At 36.2% G+C, this 23,673-nt stretch overlaps 1 protein-coding gene across 4 annotated transcripts in view; it reads right to left on the bottom strand.

Annotated features, from left to right (window-relative positions):
* Tsc1 (tuberous sclerosis 1 protein hamartin) overlaps positions 1-23,673 on the bottom strand; it is a 109,982-nt gene that overhangs the window by 19,118 nt on the left and 67,191 nt on the right. For 3 of the 4 annotated variants that reach the window (XM_081764869.1, XM_081764870.1, XM_081764871.1), the window contains exons 10-13: positions 16,884-16,973; positions 8,517-9,065; positions 6,166-6,940; positions 917-1,077 (exon numbers count right to left, since the gene is read on the bottom strand). In XM_081764869.1, the coding sequence (XP_081620995.1) occupies positions 917-1,077; positions 6,166-6,940; positions 8,517-9,065; positions 16,884-16,973 (1,575 nt within the window). The remainder of the gene's footprint in view (positions 1-916; positions 1,078-6,165; positions 6,941-8,516; positions 9,066-16,883; positions 16,974-23,673) is intronic. The other variant, XM_081764872.1, reaches the window with a different exon arrangement.

Below are 23,673 nucleotides of genomic sequence, written 5' to 3'. Positions count from 1 at the left end.
GGAGAGACAAAATCGTTTCCATAAATGTGGGCCTACCTTCTCTATTATTATAAATGTGCTTCATACATTCAATAAGTATCTACCAAGTGTTTGTTTTTAGATTCCAGGTTTTCCCAAGACTATTTCATTATTTTCCTGGTCTATATTTTTTTTTAAGTAAAAAGAAGTTGTTATTGTTAATAACTCCCTACTAGAAGGCCAGTTGAAAGAAATGTGCAGTAAGTAACACAACCAAGTAGTTCTCCCCTTTAAGTGCCTTGTGATTTATATCCCTCAGTAGTAGTAATTTTTTTACATTCTGTTTTTACAACATAAAAAAGTTCTCAAAATTATTAATTTAAATTCTAAGCATATGTTAATTTATATGACTGCATGTTGCATATTCTTCTTCGGTTAGACCTAGTTCAAAGATAATATTCAGAAATTCTTGAAATGAAAGATGCAATCCTAGCTTATCCAGGTTATTTTCGGACTTTGCGCTTGTAGAATACTACTGTAAGTAACAAAAATGATGTGTTACGATTGGAGTTTTTTAAGTACAACATTTTCTGTTTCTTATTGACTTGAAATAAATATTCTTAACTTAAAATTAGTAAGTAACTTTGAGAAAAATCCAGGTTTCTAGTTGAACTGCAGTGCTTTTTCAAATTCAAAAGTACATTCCAGGCTATTTTCAGGTTTTCCATGCCAGCAGACATCTTGTTTTAATAAAATAAATACGGAAATAGAGACTAGCAATAATTGAAAATCGAACCCAAGGCCAAAAATCAATTAACTGTGCATCTGTTTGGAAGACCCAAAACAAAATTGTACTATTATAAATGTAAGGATACCAAATATCTTCCTTGCATGAACAAACCATAAATTATGAAAACTAAGAGAATTTCACAACTGAATACACTTTCGGGAAACTTACTAGTGCTGAATTATGTTCTTCTAGCGCACGATTTGTTCTAGATTTTCCTAACAGTCTTCGGTTTCTCTCTGCATGAACTTCACGGCGGTGTCTTTCGAATTGCAACTGCATGTGAAGTAGGACTAATTGTTCCTTTGCAATTTTTGCTTCGTTCTCTAGAGCTAAAAAAATATTAAATATTAAAAAAAAATAAAAAATACGTTATTTTTTTTTAAAAAAAATCTAATTACCAATGCACCATAACAGAATATCAACAATGACAAAAGAAATATGACTTGACTTCAGAGATTATAAAATTTTAGAACTTTTACAGATGATAATCATTAACGACTGTTAACGAGGAACCAAGTTCATTTCTAGAAAATAACTTCTTCATGCTACGTTCAGCTTATAAATTTTAACTTATTCAGCACTTCTATAGTTCTGATGTAAATGCTTTGAACAGAAGTTGCTAAATTATATATGTTTTTATGTATAAAAAAATCAACTAATATTGAATTTCTCAACATGGTATCACATTTTTTTAAAAACAGTTTTTGGTGCATTTTTAACTTAACTATTAAGGAGACACGCAAAACAGTTATTTCATTCAATGCGTGTGTAAAAAGCATCTGTTAAAATCTAGAATATCTAGAATAATTTGGTATTTATCTTATCTAAGCAGAGTCATAAATGCAGTCGTATTGCATCTTATATAAACGAGAGCCAAATTCTAAATCGAGTTAATGAACTGTAATAACAACTACGGCGAATCAGAGATACAGAAAACCCAGGACACTTTCACATTAATCTTATCTTTATTTAATAAATCTTTCCGTATTCGTGGATAAAATATTATTTTCTTTCTTGAACATGGATCAAACTATCTTTCTATATTACATCGTAATTTTATTCTTTGTAAACTCACGACATCTGTTATATTGAATCTTAGCGTTCAATCTTGTTTACTCTCTCATTTCACAGACTCTACCCTGGCAACATACAAGGACCGGCATATGATCGATTTAATAAAACCTTCTGCCTAAGTACTATCTCAACAGTTTCTTTGTACGCTTTCAACCATTAACTCTGTGCCTTTGTTCACCAGGTTGTCACTCCCATGAAAATCGAATCACTCTATAAACATTCCTGAAAAACTGATTGTTTATATAAAAAAGATTTAAGGCGATTTTTTTTAAAAAAAATAAAAGAACAATTAAAAATTCTTCCCTACGCACTAACAATGTTACACTTTACTTTAAACATCTGTGCAAAAATTAAATCACAATTATTGCTTTAAGAAGTTACTGAATCTTTAATCGTTATAGCACACTAAAATTCAAATTTGCTGACATTTAACGTTATCATGTTGTGTAAGGTTTCTGAACTGCTTAAAACACTCAATCAAAATTCTAACATGTGTAGTCAACGAAACAGCTGTTTCATTTATCTCCTGGACAATGATATACACAGTTTGACTTCTCGTTTTTCGAATCACATCCAATTAATTTGTCTTTAGCTCGATGTACCCTGTTCACAAAATATTCTTCTTGACTATGTCACAATGAACAAAGAGGTAACAGTAAAATAAATAAATAAATAAAAAAACTATTTACTGCTCTTATTTGCATACTGTAATTCTAGGGTATCTTAATAACATTATAGGATTCTATTATAATTTATGGCACACACGGTTCTACTCGTTTAGTTCATGGTTCTTTCACTGTTTTTTTGGATTCATACAGTTCTGGTTCTAATTATAAGTTCTTTATAATTCGTTAATCAGTTCATTTCTTCCTGATCTGCATAAACGTTGCCAAATGATTAGTTCTCTTGTGATATTTAATAATATTTTTAAATTATTTCACAAGTTACCATGAGAACACAAATAATCAGCTATACGTTTCAGCTTAAAGCTACCTCTTCTTATTTTTTGTGGTTAATTCATTATGAATATTACATCAATTAACCAAAAATTGTTTTTGATATTATGGAAGTACCTAACGCAGACATAAAGAGATTTATTCGTAAAATATTAGATCCAAATCATGGACTTCGGTAAAATCTTGTCAACGAACAGACTTGTGGTTTGATTTCTGTTTTTATGTTTGTATTAAAAGAAAGAAATACGATAAACGAATAGTGAATTCGAATTTTTGTTTCAGATATATTTTTTAATTAGCAAAAATTATTATAGTTTTGTTCTCGTTGGAATAAGTTTGTTTATTTTTATCGTAACGATTAAACAGATTGATTACAATATAGGTTTAATGTATGATCATTAGAATGATTTTTGGAACATTAGCTTTCAATATTGAAGTTATGGTTAGTTTTGGGTTGGTGTACTTTGCTTCGATTACTGTGATTTGTTTACTTATTCTTTAGGGACTTGGCAATGTTTCAATATTTTGTGTGTCATCCGTTACCTTTTTCAATAGCCTGAACTCTTTATGGAATTGATGTTAGATGATTCTCATATATACCAGGTTTGATTTCATGGTAGCAAACAATTTTTTCCATTAATTCTGTTGTTACTACAACAATATTTGCTCAATTTGGAGGACAAAATAGCCCACAAAATTTTGATGGAGTTTCACATCAGGTGAATTGGCCGGCCACCGTAACTTTTGAATATCCAATTCTGACGCACACTGTTGGACAATCCTAAATTGATGCATTGTTGCATTGTCATCTTGAAAAATGAATGGTTCAATGTTTAAATCACTGAAATGGTCCCTAGTAGTACTCAAAAGCTCCTTCTTTAGCATCTCACAGTATGATAAACCATCGATTGGACCTGCGCACAGTTTAATTCTTCATACACCTTTGGAACACATTGCTCCCATAGCATTACACTTTCACTGAACTTCTTGTCCCCGTGGTGAACTCTTGCTTTAACACTTTTTGCTACATCCACAGTTTTACTCCACTATCATTACCAAAAACATTGAATTTCTTATTATCTGAGAAAATTACTGCTTTCTAATCAACTGTCCATTTTCCAAACATATCCATGAATCTACTTCTGTCCTTGATGTGCTTCTGTGTCACACGATACTTCCTTACTGTCGGTTTCTTTTTAATAGTCCAGTCCGACAGACGCCTTAACACGTTTGGTTAAAGTCTTAAGTCCTCCTTTATCTTCGCAGCAACCTGCCTTCTACTCTGTTTACTTCTCAATCCTTTTGACTGCCCTGTACAATCCCGGATTTGCCTTTCCTTTACGTCCACACCGATGCCGTAGACTTATTAGTCCAGTTTCTGTTATTACCCAATGTTTTATGGTTAATATCTAACTTCCTTGCGATTTCTTTAGTCGATATTCCTTGCGACTTCAGTCCCACAATCATACCTTGCTTTCTTGGAGGTATGTCCACAGTGTAGAAACTAAAAATGTATGATCAAATCACGGCATGTAACGGGTATTAACACAAACACAGCTTTGTATTCGCACAACCCAGTTTTGTAATTTAGAATACAGCACCAAACTTATCAATGTGCACTTTTTTCCCACCACTCTGTCTCCCAGAAAACAGCTGACTGAAAAATGTCGGGAACCGAAAAAATGGCGCCATCTAGGGCAAGAATTTTGGAACTTCAAACGTATTTCTTAGATCTAGTAGCCACACAATACATTAAATGGCACGTCTTTGATCTCAATACGATTCAGTTTCCTATTTAATGAATATTTCCGAACATCCAAAAAATTATCGATTAAGTATATTTTTCCCCTAAACAAACAAACGGCAGAGAAAATTAGTCTTACAAATCCAGGTGCCAGTAAAAACTCCTACAAACAATTAAAGAATAGAACACCACTACTCAATTACCAAAACAGTCAGTGTAGAAACGCAAACTTAAACGAACATCTGATTAGAAATATTTTCCAATCAAAATTCATAGTGGGGATATTTTTCTGGATCATATTATATATATATATATAAATTTTGTGTTATTCATTGTAACTTAACGAAAATTTACTAGTAGATTAATAATGTGTCTATCTTGAACTTCGGATTCTGATCATGTATACGCGAGAAACAGACATTTAAAATGGCGACTCGTCTGGAAAATTGGTCAAGAGTACAAGTGAAGTCAATGTGCGGTTCCTATGCTGCGTTCCAAAACATTATACCTGCTGAAATTCATAGCAGATTGTGGAGATATGTGGGAATAATTCTATCTTTATTGAGGAGTTACTTTCCTGCCTGTCTCTTCTGTAACAATTAACTTACAGCAGTAGTTCGCTTCTAATCAACGAATATCGAAGTACCAATGATGTGAGAACATGCTAATTTGGTGAGTGTTACTTTATAGAACTGTCAGCATTAGAACTTCGGTTGAAATACATTCGTGTTTGTCAGAAATCATTGCTCAAATCTAGTGTAATCTCCTAGCTTTCCCTTACGAGATGAACATGCTGTCAGGTTGCGATTCTTGGAGGATGGTTCGTGTTCTGGTCCAAATATTTTTTTAAAAATCCGAATTCTTGGAATTCGGGGGGTTCTTCAACCGAAGTTACGTAAAGACCCTGCTGTACGTTGTAACGAGCGAAAATCTACTTGTGGTAAGTGTATGGATGAGTTCTGTTAGTTTCTTTTTGGCTCCTGAAGTAAACATCCGAACTTTGTTTCTTAAAATTAGATGGTATTGGATAATACAGGTACGCATCGTGCCAAGTAATTTGTCGACTTAGAAAAAGATGAATGTTTGTTGACAGATTATGTATAGTACAAAAATCCCGCATAGGTAACTGGAAAAATACTTGTATATGACAAAGTAAAGTTATTGGTAATTGTCGAAAGAACACTAAATACGTTAATGTATAAGAATAATTATCAAAACAGACTGTCAAATTCTAGTAAGCAAATGGGTCAAGCGAGTAAATATGATTATGGATGACTACGTAACGACGATATTAACAGAGGCATATTTATATCAATATTTACAGTTATTACATTGATTACGTATTATAAAGCTATACTGAATGCAACAAAAATGTTTCGACTTTCTCATAGACCATTTAATAAGATAATCCGAACGTAACAAGCAGTTCCCTTGGCTGAAATTTAGTTTCTCTATTCAAAACAGATTACTCATTTCTTTATTTCAGAAGTAATCCTCTGACACCATTATGATAAAATATATAGTACAAGTTAAAACAAACAAGCCCTGAGATGCCGTTAGTATGTCTCATTGCTAAGACTATAGTTTAACTTATTATTATTAAGTGTAATTACAAGAACTAAGTAATCATATGTATACTTTACCATGAGTTTTGGACTTCTTTCCTTCCTTTTCTTCTTTGGTATGAATTTCGGAGGCTGAACTGATGTATTTTTCAAGCACTGTATACGGAGAAATCCTTGATCTAGGAGGTACAGAATTATTTACGGTGGTTTCTTGTGAATTTTGAGACGGGGTCGTTTTCACAGAGTCTAGCAAAGGATCTACTGAAACTGACAACTGCGGAAATACATTCAAAAACAAATGTTCGTACGGGAACGGAGTCCAACTATCTACAGTCTGGGTACTACGTGAATATTTCATGCTGTCTCTGTCCACCATTTTCTCATCTAGAGACACATCTTTACAGGCACCTATAGAATTTTTAAAATTTGGTAGAGTCTCTGGTTCTTGAGAAGCATTATTATTTCCTTGCACTGACGATGTTTCAACTTCTATTTCATCTTTTTCTAACAAAACCTGACAATCCACATCACCATCTATCACCGGGTGTTTTTTCATCTCGGGACAAGAATTTGTTCGCCTCACTCGATTAAGAATCATTTCTGAATCACTGGGACTACTACTAATGCTTAGATTTTCTGGTATGTTCGGTGGCGCACCACACTGACTATAAAATCTCAATCGATTGACTCGCCGAACAAAATCTGACATTGACTGGCTATTTGGCATATGAAGGCCTCCCGACAGGCATGCAGAACCACTTTCCTGTGTGCATTCATCGTAGTCGTCGTGAACTTCATTAGGTGGATGAGACTCGTGAAGAACACTATCACATTGTCGTTGGGAAATGGTCGTCTGGAAAATAAACAATTATCAATTCCTTCATAAACAACAAATATCTTTCTTAGAATCATTATACACCTTTATTAATTTTACAACACTTTTGAAAAGAAATTATATTCTGTTTCCGATTGTATCACACGAAAATGGCTAAGCAGTCTAAAATTATTTTTCAATATAGGTAGTACCTACCTTCTTTCCTACCATGTCATTTTCATTACAAAGCGTATCCTGAGGAGGGCGAGGGATTAAAGTTCATGCCAAAAATAAAGTAGTTCACAAGCCCTTTAAGTTCAGAAGATGAAACTCACAGTATATAAACTTGTCATTAAAAATAATTGGACCCTTATCCTAGCGTTTTTGAAAATTCTGCTTTTAAGGAGCGAAAGGGGACAGTTTATATATATATATTCGACTGAAACCGACATTATCTGTCCACTTGCTTCACGGGAAAATTACTGAAATACCTGACACGAATTTTCGAACATAGACCTTACCTCGATCTGAATTTTAATCATGCTACTTCCATTAAATTTGTGTATTCTAAAGGAAGGAGGCGGGGATTTAAAATGTATGCCAGCAAGAGGATCTCACGAGTTCCTTATGTTAGGAATATGAAGAATGGCATTTAACCTCCTTGTTAAAAATAAGTGGACATTATATATATACCACAGGTTTAGAAAACCGCGCTTCTAACGGGGGAATTTCCATAAAACTTCAATTTCTTACTTTCCATTCATAAAATGACCGAAGTGAGAAAACGATTGAATCTTTTAAATTGCATTTTTGAACATAGCACTTCGGCTGATCTGTGTTTTCATCATTACACTATGAATTGCGTATCCTAAGGTAGAAAAGGAGAGAAGGTAAAAAGAAAATAATGGTTGGATCATTTGAAATAAATATTTGAATATAGTTAAACACTTGGGTCGAGTTCAAATACACAACGGGAGGAAAGAGGGTACTCATAAACTTTTCAAGTATTTTCCACATACATTTAGTTAGCCAAAATATGAACTTTCCAAGACTGCAGACTTTAGGAAATAACTCTGGTACTGAATACTGGATGATAGTATCACGTGTTCTCACAGATACAAAGGATTACAATACTTTCTACCATTGTTCTCACAGATACAAAGGATTACAATACTTTCTACCATTTTGTAAGCAAGCAATTTTCAATTCTCTCTGCTCAGTAATTCATCCCAATCCTGCACTAAATTAATAATCTTATAGGAAGTTCTGTAAGTTTGAACAATTATGTTTGAGCAGCTACTTTATTTTAATATACACACGTATTAAAACAATCACAAAATGATGAAATTTTTCAGTTCGTATTTTACTATACATTCTAGATTTATAGTCACTAATATATATATATATATATATATATATATATAGTGATTTTTAACACTAAATAATCACACATTTTCACACAATATTTCTATGAGACCAATTAAATATTTTAAAGTATGTTATGTGTTTTTCTACATCCCACTTGATCCAAAATATACATATATTACTGTATCAAATAATATAAAGATGATGAAATTATATTAAATGAAGAGCAGTATTAAAAGAGTACTCTTACCGTCGCTATTGGATGGCAATCTATGCTAAGTTGCTCTCCTTGTTTGACTATCTCCAAGACTTCTTGATCTTCTGGTGTATGATACTGATCTACGTTCTGGTCAATCTCCACAACCAATCCATTTGTTTCTTGTGTACCAACATCTTTTCTTTCGCTGATACCCGGAAGGAATTCTGGCAATTCAACAGGAATTGGACTACTGCGAGAACTGCTGGTCCTACTGTTGGGAATATGCAAAGGACTTAATGTTTTGGAATGGAGAGCAGCTACTTTATCGTTTGAAGACTCCGATGACATTTGTATCCTTTCCATGCACACTTTCTGCAGCTTTTGGGAGAATAACGAATCTCTCCTCTCGAGACATGGCACAGAATCTCTTCTGTCTGGTCCCCCTCCTTCAGGAAATCGAAATGGGGATGCTTCCTTCTTCATTGGGGAAGATGGCTGAGATTGGGAAGGTGTCGATGTTCCTGATACTGGCCATTTGTTATTCAAAGCACGCGCTACACTAGAGTTTATAGGAAGTCTTGCAGAGAGATGTCTATGATCCTGCAACAGTAAAAATCACATAGTTATATAGCAAAATTACCTTGAAATTACATACATATCTAAAAGAACCAAGAGATATATACCAAGTGCCTATACGATAATTTTTTTTTTCCGAAATTATTAAACATGTGAAGCAGAAAATACGAGAAAATTTCTTTATTACATGAATTCTTTACTTTCAACTTTGGGTTAATTTATGTAGTTTTATTACTGAAGTAGGCACAGAACAGCCTATCTTGATTCTATGTAACATACTACATTTCAACTACGTTAGAATTATAGAGGTTGAGTTTCGTGTAAATATGATAAAACTACATGTAAAGATCTTTTAGACCAACTAAACATACTTATGACTTCTAATTAATATTTTAAAAATATTCATTCAAAAATCCAGAACTAAGTAAGAAATTCGCGAGCTCAAAGAGGCCACACTTAAGGCAACACTGACTGAATTATGACAAACGGACATGTTAAGATTAAGGATATTTACTTAATTTATCCCCAATATAAACAATGAAAAAATGTTAATAAATTTTGAAAATGCAATGTGAGCATTTTAATTTAGCCGATCTTCATCACATTATTACACTGTATAACGTCACAACTGAAAGAAACTCAACAATGAAGAAATCCCCAAAACACCGATACTATTTCTAATCCGTGTGTTCAGCGCTGTACGATTTTGATAACAGATGAAAATAATTTCTTAAGCCTAAACTGTATATATTTCTTGATTTCTGATTGTGCTGAGAACTTTTGTTGTTGATAATATAGTGGGGTAACTTGGATGTTACACGAACTAAAAGTTAATCAGTGTAGAAGGGATAACAATCATGGGAGATGCGATAAGCAGATCATGGAGCATCGGTCAAAAGTTTTTGACTACCGACTTGAGTGAGCATCTACAGGGAATCTATTACTTTAGAACAAGAACCCTGCTGCTGTGTGTCAGAGGTACTCATGTCTAAAACATAAAATTTAGTGACAATTGAACCGGGATCAGAGAGATATCGCAGAAGTTATATATAATTATAATTCTTAAAATGGAACATTAAAAAGCGTCAATTTGTAACAGATATTGCATAGTAAACAAAAGTGTAGAAGATAAAACAACTAAATATATGAAAGTTCATCGAGATCTAATACGGCGAACTATGGATGCGTTAAAATATCGAATAATACTTTTGATAAAGTGGATACTTTCAAATATCTAGGATCAATATTAACAGACCAAAACCATATTCACGAAGAAATTAAATGTCGAATAAAAGCAGGGAATTCGTGTTATTACTTAGTTCAAAACCTGTCGTCGCGAATTCTGTCGAGGAATTTGAAACTTAAAATATATAAAACGATAATCATGCCTGTTGTTCTGTATGGTACCGAAACATGGTCACTTACTCTGAGAGAAGAACGCACACTGAAAGTATTTGAGAATAAATCCTGAGACGAATATTTGGACCCAAGAGGAACGGGAATGGGGAATGGCGGAATCTTCATAACGAGGAACTACATAATTTATATGATTTACCCAACATTGTTAGGGTCGTCAAATCTAGGAGGCTTAGATGGGCAGGTCATGTAGCTAGAACGGAAGAAAGTAGAAAAGCTTTCAAAGTCTTGACTGGAAGACCAATCGGAAAACGACCATTAGGAAGACCTAGGCGCAGATGGGAGGACAATATTAAGCTGGATCTCGCAGAAATAGGAATACAAAGTAGAAACTGGATCCAGTTGGCTAAGGATAGAAGTCAATGGACGGCTTTTGTGAACGCGGCATTGAACCTCCAGGTTCCATAGGTCATAGAGTGAGTTTGTTAATTAGATAAGACAACATATTAGGGGGTCAATGCAATGACAGAATTTCAAAGAAAAAGACACCAAAGAAAGTGGCTCAGTGATATCGCGGCTGTCAAGTATTTGAGTGATTTTAAACATACAATTACGTAGACTTTCATGTTCGTCTAGTGGTTAGCACGCGCACTGTTGGTGGACGGAGTCAAGGGTTCGATCTCCGACGGGAGAGCTTTGAAAAACTGCAACCCATTACAGTAGTTCGCATTCCATCTTAAAGTGTTGGCTCACGTCTTACATAGCTTCAGTGTTGATAGAGACGCTAAACTCCAATACAACCAATTAAAGACGTTAACAAATTACAAAAAATATCTTTTATCGTTTAAAAGAAAAATAAAACATATTTCTACAGTATTACATTAGGACAAAGGATTCTACTTTGCGTGTATTAGAACAGGTAATTTGAACAAACAACTGAATCACATAATTAACAATTGTATTTATAAACGCTGAAAGTGATCTAGAAGTTCTTTGGGTATCATCTGCACCCAAATCTACAACATAAACTACTCTCTACAGAAATGTACGATAGAAATCATTATTTAAATAACATTAAATAACTAACTCTATGGTCTATGGAACCCGGAGGTTCAATGCCACGTTCACAAAAGCTCTCCACTGACTTCTATCCTTAGCCAACTGGATACAGTTTCTACTTTGTATTCCAATCTCTGCGAGATCCAGCTTAATATTGTCCTCCCATCTGCGCCTAGGTCTTCCTAATGGTCGTTTTCCAATTGGTCTTCCAGTCAAGACTTTGAAAGCGTTTCTATTTTCTTCCATTCTAGCTACATGACCTGCCCACCTAAGCCTCCTAGACTTGACGACCCTAACAATGTTGGGTAAACCGTATAAGTAGTTCCTCGTTATGAAGTTTCCGTCATTCCCCATTCCCGTTCATCTTGGGTCTGAATATTCGTCTAAGGATCTTGTTCTCAAATACTTCCAGTCTGTGTTCTTCCCTCAGAGTAAGCGACCATGTTTCGCAACCATACAGAACAGGCATGATTATCGTCTTATATATTTTAAGCTTCAAATTCTTCGACATTATTCGTGAGAACAAGAGATTCTGAACCGAACAGTAACACGAATTCCCTGCTTTTAGTCGACATTTAATTTCTTCGTAAATATGATTTTCGTCTGTTAATATTGATCCTAGATATTTGAAAGTATTCACTTTATCAAAAGTATTATTTAATATTTTAAGGCATCCATAATTTCCCTATTACGGTCCCGACGCACTTCCATGTATTTAGTTTTCTCTGCATTTACTTCTAAACCCAAGTCCCTGCAAGCTTTTAACAAGATCTTTGCATTTCTTTCTATTGTTCCCCTATCATCCCTTATTAAATTTACATCATCAGCATATGCCATAACCTGGTGAATACCGTTCAACTCTAGGCCGTGGTTGCTATCTTTATTTTCCTTATAGCGTATTTCAGAACAAAGCTAAACAATAATGACGACAACGCATGTCCTTGTTTCAGACCATTTACATGAAAGCTCGTGGACAAAAATTTTCCTACCCGGACTTTACTTTGGAATTCATTTAAAGATATTTTAGTTAATCTAATCAGCTTTCTCGGTATTCCAAGTCTTTAAGAACGTTGTATAATGTTTCTTTCCTAACCGAGTCGCACGCCTTTCTAAAATCAATAAATAGTTGATGTACCTTTTTTTTTTTTTTAATTTTTTGTCGAATGGTAAATATTTGGTCGATTGATCGATTTCGTCTAAATCCGCACTGATAATTTCCAATAATTTCATCTGTGCATGGTGTCAAACTTGCTAATAGAATATTTGAAAGGATTTTATAGGATGTTGACAGAAGAGAAATGCCTCGATAATTATTACAGTCAGTTTCGTTGCCTTTCTTGTGAATGATTGATTCTCTCCACTCTTGTGGCAATTCTTCCTTGTTCCAGATAAGGGGAATGAGTTTATGTATCTAACTCAGCCGGAATTTCATCTACACCCGGAGATTTGTGTTTCTTTAATTTCTTTATAGCGGTTTCTACTTCTATTCGGTTGAATTCAGGAATATACGGTTCTGCGGTGTGTATCTCCTTTTCTTCACATACATTAGTTTTTGGCTGCGTGTTTAGCAAATCGTCAAAGAAATCTTCCCATCTATTTAAGATGCTATCCGTATCAGTGAGAACTGTTCCGTCAGCTTTCTTTAATACATAAGCACGAGGTTGATAGCCTTTCTTAATTTCGCTGATCCCCTTATACATGTCCCGTATGTTTTTATTTTTACTATTATCTTCAAGTTCCTTAATTTTAACTTTTAAAAAATCACGTTTCTTTGTTCTAAAAGTTTTGGAGGTTTCCCGCCTGATATCTGCGAAATTTTGTGTAGTTATTTCATTCGGATTTTGTAGCCAGCGTAATTTTGCCTGTTTTCTCTTCTCTGCTGATTTAATTCATTCCTGGTCGAACCATGGTTTGTTGCTACGCATTTCCGCGTGCCCTAATTTTTCTTTTGCTGAAATTTTAATGCTATCTCTAATTTCAATCAAAGTATCCTCAACACTAGTGCACTCCGAACCTTCTAAAACCGAGAATCTATTCGAAACATATTAATCTGGTACTCCTCTCTTCTAATTTCTTTAAATTAAATCTCTCCGTTTTCGGACATTGAATATTACCTTTATTCAACGATAATCTCTCTCGTATTATCGCTGCTACCAGGTAGTGATCAGTGTCACAATCAGCCCCTCTAAACGACCGGACATCAATTATGCTAGATTGCCTTCTTCTATCTACTAAACCGTGATCAATTTGATTATGTATTTTTCCGTCTGGTGAGGTCCAAGGGTGTTTATGAACTTCGCGATGTGGGAATTTTGTACTCTTCACGATTAGTTTTTTGGATGTTGCAAAGTTCACGAGTCTAACATCGTTGTCACTACTTTCTTTATGCAGACGTTCGTTCCCTATAATCGGTTTGAAAATATCCTCCCGTCCTACCTTCGCATGAATAGAATTTTTATATGGTATCGCGGGAGTTGGTCAAATATCCGTTCCACTTCTTCGTAAAAACTGTCTTTTATATCGTCATTCTTATCTTCAGTTGGAGCATGTACATTTAAAACAATAATATCACACCACCGTCCCTTAAGAATAATAAAAGAAAGTATGTCAGTAACAAATTCAACCCGTTTAATTGCCGGTAATATTCGTTTGTGAACGAAAAATCCTGTTCCTAACTGGTGATTTTTATTTCCTTCTCCATACAAGAATGTAAAATTTCCGGAATTCACAGATCCATTTCTTTCCCACCTAACTTCCTGAACGGTTTGGGTACAAAACCTCGCGGCCAGAACCTCGCGGCGACAACCTCGCGGACCAAAACCTCGCCTGGCCAAAACCTCGCCTCCCAAAACCTCGCGGCCCAAAATCTCGCCGGGCCGAAACCTCGCCTGGCCAAAACCTCGCCGCCCAAAACCTCGCGGGACAAAATCTCGCCGGGCCAAAACCCCGCCTGGCCAAAACCTCGCCGCCCAAAACCTCGCGGGACAAAATCTCGCGGGGCCAAAACCTCGCGGGCCAAAATCTCGCCGGACCAAAACCTCGCCTTGCCAAAACCTCGCGCCCCAAAATATCGCCATACCCAAAATCTCGCCTGACCAAAATGTAAATGTTCCAACAGATGATAAGGATGACGGTATAAAAGACGCTGTTTCAGAAAAAGTATCACGGGTATTTGACCAAGTCTCGCGATACCATATGAAAATTCTATTTCTGTATTAGAGGATTTCAATGTGAAGATAGTGCAACAGGATGTTTTTAAACTGGTTATAGGGAAAGAAAGTCTGCATAAGGAAAGCAATGACAACTAACGGGGTTAGTTTCGTGAACTTTGGAGCATCCAAAAACTTAAAATTTCAACAAAAATCTAATAATATTTATGAAAGTATGAAATAATATATGAGTTTTTACGACGTCCCTTGATTATGTCCTGTAGTTTAAAGGAGACGTAGATGACCAGGATGAAGGAAATGATCGAATAAAGAAAGTGGGAGGAAACGGGAATAACCCTAGAAAGCCCATGCACACGATGTTTTTGTATCTTCTTCTTCTTCTTCTTCTTCTTATTATTATTATTATTATTATTATTATTATTATTATTATTATTATTATTATTATTATTATTATTTGTAATGTGGAATTGCATATTAAGAAACTCATTGGGTAAATTTTAAAGAAAAGTTTCATTCGCGGCGAGGTTTTGACCACGCGAGGTTTTGGGTGGCGAGGTTTTGGCCCGGCGAGATTTTGGGCGGCGAGGTTTTGGCAACGCGAGGTTTTGGCCCGGCGAGATTTTGTCCCGCGAGGTTTTGGGCGGCGAGGTTTTGGCCCGGCTAGATTTTGTCCCGCGAGGTTTTGGGCGGCGAGGTTTTGGCCACGCGAGGTTTTGGCCCGGCGAGATTTTGTCCCGCGAGGTTTTGGCCGGCGAGATTTTGGGCGGCGATGTTTCGGCCGCGAGATTTTGTCCGTATCCCTTCCTGAACTCCTACTGCGTCCATCCTATATTTCTCTAACTCACTCATTACGGATCTGCCCTATAAAGAGTTCTAATATTCCATGTTCCAAATCTCATGTCCATTTTCTTTTGCTGAGGTCGTGCCAAGTTATCAGTCCTTGTCCGACGCTTTTGTGAATGTTTCTGAACAAGTGCTTTTTTTTTTTTTTTTTTTTTTTTTTTTTTTTTTTTTTTTTTTTTTTTTTTTACAGGATGAGGTTGTTAGCCTTACCCAAACCCCCAAGCTGGAGGACCACTCCTCGTCGCCTGTCCGCGACTGCTTATTCAGTATATTCGCAGCTAACCTCTATATCTAGAGGCCTCCTCGATCCGCAACCTCAGGACGCGCCATGCTGTGGTGACAGGAACCCACGTTACACGGGGTTAAATATATTGTAATATATTTAAATAATATATTACAATAAAATATCTTCAATTACAATGCAAATAACATTTGGCAACACTGACGTTCGAGAACAGAATATTAAACTTGGAGAATTTTCATAAATGATGGACGTACTGTTCGTGTATGCTTTTGTTAAGTAATTTTCTCGATATTTCTCGTAATTTTGTCTGCCCAGAATCTTCATTTGTGTTCAGGAACTTTATTATATTGGAAGCAACTTGTTCTGAAACAAGCTTATAGCAACAGAAAATGAACTTGTTATGTTAAGAAACACGAAGAGATTGAATACTAGTTTACATCACTATGGTAAACCATAGTTTCGAGGTTGAAATTTCAGTCCAGAAAGATAATCTCTCTCTGAGTTTTTACGTCCCACGGTTATGCCGATTAGGCTAGAGGAGACGGTGATGATGAGTGATGAATGAAATGGTGGAATGAAGAAAGTGGGAGGAAACGGGAGAACCCCGAGAAAACCCACGCATACGGTGTTTGTCCACCACAAAGTTCACTTGGCGAGGGCTGGGATCGAACCCGGGACCCCAAGCACCAGAGGTAAACGCTCTACCACTGAGCCACCGCAGCCCCTGAGCAACAGTAAATAAAACATTTATCTTAATATCGCTGGAAACACAGACGAGACTGAGATTTGCTGGTAAACAGGTTAAATATAAAGACTTTACAAGAAACATATTACATTTTACCTGTTTAGGAATAACCTTACTATATTAGAAGAATCTGAGTGATCCCGATGTGTAATTTCAATTGAAAAATTTGGTAGAATCTGAAACATGAATATTAATTATATTTTGCATAACACTGTTAGCATAAAAATTTGTTGAAACCTGTCATTTATTTAAAAACATTCAAGTTACGAAAAATATTTAATCTTATTACTTCCAAATATTTATAAGAACTGTAATCCCACGAAGTAAAAATTCTAACACTATCTTATACGATTTTTCATTAATTTGCACTAAATCACTTGAATTATACATTATTATTTTAGTCTGTAAATGATACAAATTAATACCTTAATTGGTGTTGTTTCTGGTGTAGCTTCCACAGCAGCCTCCGGAGGTGACGTGCTTTCAGGATGGAGAGGTGATATTAACCCAAAACTCTGGGAAAGTTCAAGGGAAATTTAAATAGCCATGCATCCAATAACACAAGTAAAAACCCAAATCAAAGTATCGTCGGCACTACACCACAACGACAAATTTTGAGATACACTCCTATCCCGCTTATGTGTACCTGACAAATGAAGAACACAGAATTCGAGCCTTTTTTTTTAGTACAATACAAATCACCCAACTAGCTCAATTATTGAGGTTTTGGATTTTTTTTTTAAACAAAATACAATTTAAATCCAATCTACATTATACATTTTCATACTTATTATTAAAAGCACTACATAAAGTACGTAAGTCTGTGTGTCAATAGTTTTATTGCGTGTAACAGAACTCATAACACTTTTCAAGAAATAAAATTAAATTAGAACTTTACAGTTTTTAATCAGTTACAAATAAATTATCTAATGTTCGAGATAATCTTGAGCCATTTCTAGAGTTTTCACTTTTTGCTATTTATGAACGTATTTTAATTCTTCAAAGAAACGGAAGCAAACTAATTTGCCACAATTGTAAGGATACGATGTGTGTGTGTGTATGTAAAAGATAATATGTACTATTAATTATGGCAATAATTTCGGACAATCCAAACCCTGGCTAATTTGAACTTGTGCCTGTTCAAATTAGGATTAGCGAGATACCAATGTACTCACATTTCAAAATTCACAGTTCGCCTGAACAAAAAGAAAATTCTGGGTGTTAAAGCTATTTTTTGTATGCCCTTCTGAATAAGCTGTGAGTGCAAAAGCCTGCTTCTATAAGTTTTAGTAAGCTATCTACAAAGAAGAGTCATAAGTCTTCCAATATTTCCACAACCAAAAATGTTGGAATTAAGCTTGGGTAGGAAGCGCTTTGAATTAAGGCATGACGCTAAAAAAAAGAAAGAAAAAGAAAAAAAAAAAAAACAACTTGAAACCCTATCATATTTCTCCATGTAAACATAGTCTTGAAAGGGTCATACATTTTTTTAAAATTTTATTTTATTTTATTTTATTTTACATTTTGCAGGGAGTTGAACCACGTGCAACTTTCTGGGTCGTCTTGCTTGCTACCTGCTATCATCCCTCCCCCGCTGACATAAAGGAAAACCAGTTTCGCCGCTTCCGAAACAAGAGATTCTTTTAGACGGGAGAGGAAGTGAGCCAAAATATACGTTTTTAATGAGGAGGTTTACTATTTGTCCACTAGAATGCAGTGCTGCATGGGTGAAGATACCTTCCTTGCTTTCAAGAAGTTGTAATATGTAAAGAGTATATAGAAGGATCGGGTTGCAAAGTTATTATTATTATTATTATTATTATTATTATGACAGCCACAAGATTTATGTAAAATGGAAACATGGTCTTTGGTACTGTACTCTGTGTTGCTAAGAGTAGTAGTATGTGTAAATAAGATGTAGAATTAGGATGAATGTTTCAAGCGGAGTTTAAGACAAGATATTGAATTCTGATGTATGTGCAAACAATAAGAAGTTAGATGATAATAGGATTATGTTAAAGAAGAGAAGCTACATTATAGAAGAATAAGGTATTATAGGATTATGTCTAATGTATAAAGAAAGAGTGTAGATGGCACACATAGATAATAAAAGGATCTGAAAGGTAACGTGATTGAATTGACATTGCTTAAGAGAATTTCTGATTACGAGATTTTACTGCTTGGCTGAAAATTAAAAAAAAAAAAAAAAAAAAAAAAATGTAACACACCCATAGAATTTAGTAACAAAAGGCAGGCGCATGTATGCACCGTGAATGATCTTAAGTTCAAGTTCAAACTGACCCAAGAGGTAGTGTGGCAAGCGAACACACGAGACCGCCATTCCGTTATGATCTTTAGTCAGTTTTTAACAACAGTGACAGAGTGCTTAACAACGTCTGATACGTGAACTGTTATTGTGTAAGTTCGAACTCAGGCATAACGCTGCGGCAGTAACCCAAATATTGTTATGCGAAAGGAGAAAGTGAAGTAAACCCTACTACAACTAGTTGATTCCAGAAATTTCGTGGAGGTTGTAAAAAAAAAAATCTCGAAGATCATATAAGGTTCGAGCGCCACAGAGTAACAGATTTGGAGGATATACGACACGCCATAGAGAGATCCACCAACACACGACGGTTGTCAAATCAAGTCGGCATGTCCCAGTTCACTGTAGTGCGGTCACCTTCACGAACTCGGAAAAATCACAGGAACTGCCGCATTGTGCTACAGGAGTTGACCCCGTTTATATACAAAAGAGAGTAGATGTGTGCCGCGTGATGTGCATTTCCTGAAACAGATTGTCACATGTGACGAAAAGTGAGCAACATCCGAATGTTCAAAAACAGTGGTTGAGCAAGGATCAACATCCCAACCGGTCGTCAAACAGGGTCGTTTCGATCACAAAGTCAGTTCACTTCGAGTTAGTTCCTAAAGGTCGCCGTGCGCTATTCTGAACAGTTGGAGCGGATGTATGTTGCACTACACAAATATCCTGCATTGTTGAGGAGAAAGCACGCCCTGCTGCAACAGAATATCCATAGCACTTCAACTCATTGGTTCCAGATTCAGGGGTTATATCATCATATGACATGCCACTGACGAAAATCCATCCATCAGCACAAGACGGTTGTCAAAACAACTCGATATGTCCTAGTCCACTCTAAAGCTTCACATTCACGAACTCGATACAACCACATTAGCTTCCGCATTGTGCCACATGAGCTGAGCCTAGCACAGTCACAAGAGGAGAGTAAATGTTTGCTGACAAATGTTCTTAAATCCACGTGAAGTGCGTTTCCTCAAACGAATGGTCGTATGCGATGAAAAATGAATGTTTTCCCGAAATACGAATGTGCAAAAACAGTGGTTGAGCTAGAGTTAACATCAAGAACCGGTCATCAGAGTCGTTTCGATCGTAACGTCGTGCTCAGCGTGGGGGAGGGGAGGAATTCACTTTGAGTTCGTTCTTAGCGGTTGTCGACCGTTATCCCGAACAGTTGTACCGGGTGAATGCTGCACTACATCACAAATATACTGCATTGTTGAAGCGAAAGCGCGCTTTGCTGCAATAGGACAGCGCTAAAAACCACTCAACTCAAAGAATGCAACAAAAAATCAAGACAATTGATGATCGAATTGATGCCCCACCCAGCACGTAGCAATGACCTTGTCCTTCAGATCAGTACCTGTTTCAGTCCATGACGCACTTCCTGAAATCACGATACTTCACCAAGCAGCAGGAGATAGAAACAGCAATCACTGACTTCTCTACCTCTAAGAGTAAATAGTGGTATCAACGTGGAATCGAAGAATTGGTAGAAAGTAGCTACAGACAGTTTCAACATGAGTAGTTATAATTGGAGTGTTAACTTGCTTTCATTCTATTATAATAATAAATATATTGTATACCGCAGTAATGCAGGACTTACGACTCACCCATGTATCTTTACGAGCGATGTCTCAAAATCAGAATTTGTAAATTTGAAGTTTTGGTGTAGTGCTGATATGTTACATGCAACAGTTTGTAATAAACAACACTTCAATCTTAAAGTTAACATACATCCCATGAAAAGTACTTGCTAATCAAATACGATCATCTTTTAGCCCAGTCATTTTAGACAAAATTTGGGTCAAACTGTGCGAAAAATAGTCTAAAGCTGAAAATTGGCAGATTTGTTCTATTCGATGTCCTGAACAACATATCAAAAGTCCCATAATCCCCCGTGATCGCTTCCTGGAATTCCAGGCGGTTAAAATCGGGAGTGCTGGAAAAGCAGAAGTTATTACTGGAATGGCTGTTACAAACGGTTAAACCCACAAAGCTAAAATAAGTCTCAAATGAAAGATAAATAATAGAGCTTCAGTTCAAGCTATATATTGTTTTAATTGAACACTTTCCAAGGCCGCACGAAACGACTGAATTCCTCAAAAGTTGAAATGAAACGAACTCATTTTTTCTTTGCTTGGTTATGGGCGTTTTGCTATTGCAGATATCGTAAAACTACTCCGATTAAAAAAGTTTCAGCAAACTTTCATCTTTCCATCGGTATCTTTGTAGTGTACGTACGACTAATAGTTACGGAGCTACGTGCGTTAAAGTGACGCACGCAGCACTATTGTCCGCCATTCACGCGACCGTTATGTGAGCACATGTAGGCTAGATACTTTACGTAATAATATTACAAATAATTGTATGAAGCTGAAAATTGGTACATTTGCTCTATTTGATATCCTGAACAACATATCAAAATTCCCCTAATCTTCCGTAGTCGCTTCATAAAATTCCAGGTAGCTGAACTGCTGGGACGCTGGGGAAACGCAAGGAATCGCTGGAATCGCTCTTAAATCAGAACGAATAGGCCTACGGAGTTCAGATAGGGCTAGAATGAAAGATAAACGAATGGGCTTTATTGTGAGGTATTAATTTCACATCATGTACTGTCACACAAAAAATAAAACTTATAAAAACAACTAAAATAACCCTTTTGTTTTCTTTTTTCTTCTTTTTCTTTTTTACTCTGGAAGCCTTGGTATCGTAGGTATTTCAATCACTCGCTATAGATCTTTTGAAGCTACTTTTAGCTTTCTAATGACATCCATATTGTTTACGTAAGACCACTAGTAGCGACGCACTGCACCTGGACTGATCTTTGTCCAGCCTCACGTGATAATGCATCTGTCGTTTGCCCGGCCGATATGCAAGAGGTACAAACTATGCACGCAGAATTCATGAAAAATTAAGTTTCTTATGATGACGTTCCCGCAAATCCAACGTTCTCGCAACACTTTTACCTATCGTGGAAAACGCATGTAAGGACCTATCATCTAACAACCGCACTTCAGTACTTTGGATACAGTATGTTGGGTGGTGAATTTGATTCGTTTGTTTATTAGAGCTGGAAGAACTGGAGATTCGAAACTGCACTTTCACAGCGTAAAAAATATGTTGCCTCATCTATATGCTGCAGGTCACCTAAATTATGCTAAATTTGCGCATTTGTACATGCAGGAGATGCAAAATTTGGAGTCCGAAATCCCTGCCTAAGAATATGAGAAGTTCACCGTTCAAGGTTATTTCACGATAAGAAGTTACAAATTCTGGAGTGGAGTATGGAGTGATATGGTTGTGGAACAGCAATTAATGCGAGCAATTTAAACTAAAACCTCTGGAGGACTTACGAGAGGCCGAAGTATAACGCACAGTACCCTGGCTCAGTGGGTGCTTTCACTACCCTTGAACTTTGCGAATGTGTGAAGCCTTCGAAAACTTCAGCGGCATCTCCTCATCGTCGTCCGAAAACATGTCAATCTCCGAGAATCTCGGCAACAATGCGACTACAAGGATCTTGAGAAGTTTGTTCTATGGCTCAATGATCATAGTCCATTTGACTTGGACACTAACAATTTAATCTCTATCGCGACTGGAGTTATTTCTGATGCTTCAGTTAACTGCGATTCCGCTGAAATTTGGGGAAAGCCTTTGTAGAGAGAATGGTTGGGAAGGATTTTGGAAAATTAAAACTGACCGAGTAAAACCTATTTCGTACACAGGTATATGTATTAAGGTGCATGAAAATATCCCGGTCCGCTAGATACGAACCAAATATTTATGCCGGTAGCATGTGAGATGAAAACAGAGGAAGTTCTAAACAAGTATCTAAAGTACGAGTTAGTCCCTTATCCACCGGCGCTATTCCGAAACACGGAATTAAGAAAACCAAACAAGTCTTCAATCTGTGATCTCTTCCAGTGTAGCACTCCTAGTGATAATGATATCAAAGAAATGTTGTCCCATGGATATGAAATTATAATGGACGGAGATATGCTGCTTTGAAAAATTGTTTAGCCAAGTTCAGCTACGTACGAACAAGTTATTGAATCCTGTATTTGCTATGTGAAAACTCACTACACCAAATTATTCACTGTAGTTTTCGATGGTTATCGTGTTGCTACCACAAAAGACAAGAACAAATCCGAAGGGCAAGGAAACGTAGCTGTTCAAATATTTTAGTTGAAGGTGCAAAAATGGTTACATGTAGTCAAGGGGATTTTGTGTCAAACAGCTCAAACAAAATACAACTAATGAAACAATTGAAAATTCGTCTTGAGAAGGAAGGAATCCACGTGAAGGAAGCCAGGGGAGATGCTGATGCCTTACTAGTTGCTATTGCTTCAGAAAAAGTCGAATGTAATCGCAAAGTGACTGTAGTGACATTCTGGTAATGTTTGTGGTTTTTATCCCTAATGGAGCAACCATCAATCTCCTCATGCCCAGCGTTGGGTCACATGCTGCCCGGTTATACAATATTTCAGATATCCAAAACAAGATTGGAGATATGAAAAAACATACTTTTTATGCATGTCATGAGTGGAAATTATACTACTTCTGCTATTTACATGAAAGGGAAAAAATGGCTTGGAATATACTCGAAAACAACCCTCAACTATTGGAAACGGTAGATATATTTAGTACGGCTGACGCAGACTGTGACAGCGTATCAGAAGCGGGAGAGAAGTTCCTCATTGAACTTTATAACGGCCGTGATTTTAAATCATTAGATCAACTGAGGGTTTACAAATGCAACTGACTTGTAGCTAAGACCGCAATAACTACCTCAATCAATTTAGCAACTCTGCCTCCAACGTCGGCTGCAGCACGTCAACATTTCCTCCGAGTGTACCACCAAAACAACAGTGGCTAGAAAATGGTCTGGA

Source organism: Thermobia domestica, chromosome 7 (assembly GCF_964235325.1).
Source record: "Thermobia domestica chromosome 7, izTheDome1.hap1.1, whole genome shotgun sequence".
In the NCBI taxonomy this organism is placed as follows: Eukaryota; Metazoa; Arthropoda; class Insecta; order Zygentoma; family Lepismatidae; genus Thermobia; species Thermobia domestica.
Note: the sequence above shows the minus strand (reverse complement) of the source record. Positions and strands in the feature narration are given on the sequence as shown.